General features: G+C 40.4%; 1 protein-coding gene across 1 annotated transcript in view; it reads right to left on the bottom strand.

The window, feature by feature from the left end:
* Positions 1 to 560: 560 nt before the first annotated feature.
* The window catches only part of cyld2 (cylindromatosis (turban tumor syndrome) 2), a 12,932-nt gene continuing 11,334 nt past the window's right edge, over positions 561 to 2,158 (bottom strand). Inside the window, 3 exon segments of the mRNA XM_086198604.1 lie at positions 561 to 1,169; positions 1,834 to 2,038; positions 2,120 to 2,158. The exon segment at positions 2,120 to 2,158 is cut by the window's right edge and continues 80 nt beyond it. Of these exon segments, the coding sequence (XP_086054730.1) occupies positions 961 to 1,169; positions 1,834 to 2,038; positions 2,120 to 2,158 (453 nt within the window). The 3' untranslated portion in view covers positions 561 to 960.

Here is a 2,158-nt window from a genome sequence, read left to right as displayed (position 1 = left end):
AACTAAAAAATGACTTGAGATGGACCATGTCCATATCTGTCACAAAATAGCTTACTCTCTATGGGATCAAAATAAGATTATCCAAAATCAGATCTAGAAAGTAAAGATACCAAGAAGGGTAGTAATAATAGCAGAATTTCAGTTTAAAATGTTTGTTACCCCAGCTACTTTTTTCAATGTGGGAAGAAGTTTGCGTATATTAGCAATACTTATGTCTTTATTGAATATGAAAAATGTGATGGTAATGGCTCTGACTGCAGGACTAATGTCGATGTTTTATATCTGTCTTCTCAGTAATGAAAACTATAGCTTATTAGTTACCAAAACTATATTTCATGCCAGTATAAACTACTGTCCTTTGATGTAGAGATCCTAACACATTCTAAATCATGAGCACATAATATTTAGCTGCTTTTTGGCTCTTACAGGGGAGTTAAGAGGCCACCTCATCATCACCAAACTGTCTCACACTTTGAAAAGTCCTGGGTTAAATAATCAGAGACGTTACTGAGTACTTCTGGGTCACCACACACAATTAAAATGGACAATCATTTCACCAAGTGCTTTGAATAGAATATCACTTTAATTTATCACATAAAAACGCAATGAACACAAATACATGTTAACTCACTAAATTCTACCCTGTAAATTTTAGCATAAATAATCAGTTTAAGACAATGCAAGTGACTGTGGAGGAAGTAAAACAGTAGAGATTAGAACTTCGGTGTGTCACTGCTCATCATTCCTCTTTCGGGTTAACAAAAAATCTGATCAAACTGAATTTCTTAAATACAATACCATATTTCTCAGAGTATTGCATTCTCCATTTCATTAAAAGCATCAGTTTAACTTCCTGCTGTTTGGATGTGACAATCAAAACAAAATCATGCTGATCAAGTAGCGGTGCAAGGTTATTAAGGCACTGCTTTGGGAATGTTGTGTCCTTGTCCTCGTGTATATTTAAGGCTCCTCCTGATGGTCCGACTGTGAAAGTGGCACAGCTGTGTTTTGGTATAAAAACATGTAAGAGTCACACAGCAGCCTGCGCACAAGTTCGGGAGCCTGTGACGGGTTGGCGTGAGCCAGCTCCTCATCTGACTGGGACAAGAAGTCACCTAGCTCAGGACAAGCTCGGATCTCTGGAATGTTGTAGCCATTTTGATCATCGCCTGCAAGGAAGAGAGGCCTTAAGATTAGACATCAGCTGAAGAAGAGATAAAAACCAGCCACAGACGTCAGCTGGCATCCTTATCTGTCACTGTTGAGGCTGCTTTATCAGAAAAGGAGGCAGTCATGAGTAACAACAACAACCTCACTGACAAACCAAAACAGGGCAGCATTTGCACGAACATCATAAGAAAATGACTTGTTCCATCAAGGGAAAGAGGATTACGAGCAGAAAATGATACTTCTTCTGAAGAGTGGTTTTCTGTCTTTGAAGTACTTAACAGTGGGTGTCTTGAGCTCAAGTACATTTCTCCCTCTTGCATCATAATATCTTTTGACCCCAAGATGCAGAAAGAGCCAGCCACATATCTTTGGCTTGAAACCAATGGCATCAAACCATCTGAAGTACATCGTCCAGTACAATCCACATTTTTGGGTTACACCCATGATGCCCTCAATAGTTTGTAAACGGGAGTTTTTTGCTGCTGTTTGTTGTTGGTGGTCAAGGTCACCAGTGGCTTCAAGCTAAATATACGTGGCTGGCTTTTTCTGATTTCTGAGGTCACAAAGAACTGATGCAAAAAAACTTGGAGCTCAAGATACGTTTGTGAGATGTTTTAAGGCAAAATCAAATGAATAAAATAAATAAATAAAATAAAATCTCACCACATCTGTCTGCCATGCTGTCAAAAAAGAGCCAGGAGTGCGGATCAGAGCCATATTTGACGAAGGACACGTAGTGGCTGGTTTGAATGCAGAGCACAGCAAACAGCTGCATCGTCTGCCTGGGCACAGGTGTACCAGTGGGTGCCTCTGCTGGAACTGATAGCGCTTTGGGCGAGTGACCCTGCCGTGAGGGGTGGCTGTGCACCTGATAAAACAAGTAAAAACATTAAAAGAGGTCTTCTACAATAAGATGAGGACGTGGGACATTTGATGACTTCAGCCTGACCTGTGTGTTGCAGGTTGTGCAGTACTGTTTGATTCTCCC

This window comes from Aulostomus chinensis, chromosome 3 (assembly GCF_037954235.1).
Source record: "Aulostomus chinensis isolate RoL2024-O1b breed Wild chromosome 3, RoL_Achi_v1.0, whole genome shotgun sequence".
NCBI classification, from domain to species: Eukaryota; Metazoa; Chordata; class Actinopteri; order Syngnathiformes; family Aulostomidae; genus Aulostomus; species Aulostomus chinensis.
Note: the sequence above shows the minus strand (reverse complement) of the source record. Positions and strands in the feature narration are given on the sequence as shown.